This window comes from Aplysia californica, unplaced genomic scaffold (genome assembly GCF_000002075.1).
Source record: "Aplysia californica isolate F4 #8 unplaced genomic scaffold, AplCal3.0 scaffold00148, whole genome shotgun sequence".
NCBI lineage: Eukaryota > Metazoa > Mollusca > Gastropoda > Aplysiida > Aplysiidae > Aplysia > Aplysia californica.
The window spans coordinates 745,962-747,097 of record NW_004797418.1 but is presented as its reverse complement, the minus strand read 5'-3'; the positions used below and the strand labels follow the sequence as shown (position 1 = coordinate 747,097).

General features: G+C 38.8%; 1 protein-coding gene across 1 annotated transcript in view; it reads right to left on the bottom strand.

Moving 5' to 3' along the window:
* Nucleotides 1–35: 35 nt before the first annotated feature.
* Nucleotides 36–1,136, bottom strand: part of LOC101846958 — a gene marked incomplete in the record, with an annotated part of 21,484 nt that continues 20,383 nt past the window's right edge. The window contains 2 exon segments of the mRNA XM_013081846.1: nucleotides 36–280; nucleotides 928–974. Of these exon segments, the coding sequence (XP_012937300.1) occupies nucleotides 134–280; nucleotides 928–974 (194 nt within the window).

Below are 1,136 nucleotides of genomic sequence, written 5' to 3'. Positions count from 1 at the left end.
GTGTTTTAGTAGAGAGAGAGAGAGAGAAAGGGGGGGGGGAGAAAATTTTACCCTCCACGTAAACAGCAGTTAATAACACTCATAAAACCATTTTAAAAAAAAGAAATGTAAAAAATAAATGTTCATAACTAGTTCAAGGCCGAGTTAGCAGACAGTACAAAAGTAGAGAGGTGCCAAGGAGGCTGACCCTCAAGGTCAAGGAAGTGGCGCCATCGCCTGCTCTGGGCCTCCCTGTCAAATCTTCGTGCTGGATAATCACACCGGAAGCTCTCTTATTTTGCTGAAAGAACGAAACAAGGAGACCGTCTGAACGTCTGAACATGTCATCAAACTATCGGTAAAAGAAATTAGACAGGTTGCTACCGTACTTTAGGATTACAAAGTTCTATCTGACGTTTTTAGCCGTTTTGAGTTATTAAGAGAATGAGATCAAAAACCATTCTATCTGCTCTATCAAAATCGTGAGATTATCCGTAGTCGTTATCAAGATATTATTCAAAGAATTGTATTAAAAAAAGCTTGGCATTGTGCAAAACTCAAAATCGTTGACATTGAATTTCTCAAAACTAGGTACTGAGCAGATAGAACTTTGTCATTCTAAGGTAACGAGGTGGTTGCCTTACAGAACGTCATTATAATATTTTTTTAAATACTCAAGGGAGGCCATGGAAGTGGCCGTCTGTTCAGGTGATTGTCTTAAAGAGCTGGCCGTTAGAGCAGCTTCGACTGTAATTGCGACCCCATTGTGACCCTCACAATGACCGAATGGTGCACCCTAGCTCAATCAGTTCGAAAAGAAAGTGGGTAGATCAATTTTCTTTTCGGGTGGGGGGGGGGTAGTATTCTTTATTTAATCAAAATCATATTCCAGTCTGATGAAATCTTCTCAAGAACAATAAGATTATAGCACCTCATACTCGTACTTACCTCGGTGAAATATGCAATGAACTCTGCTTTTGATGCATCACCGTTTTCTGTAGAAATGAGACATTTTTCAAGTTATCAATAAGAGCATTTTCACAACAATAATGCAAATTGATTTATGATTTATATGCCACTGAGATTTATATGACCATATGGCATCTATACTTTTTTCATCCATAAACTAAGAAGAGAGAAAAGGGGAAAAGGGGGGG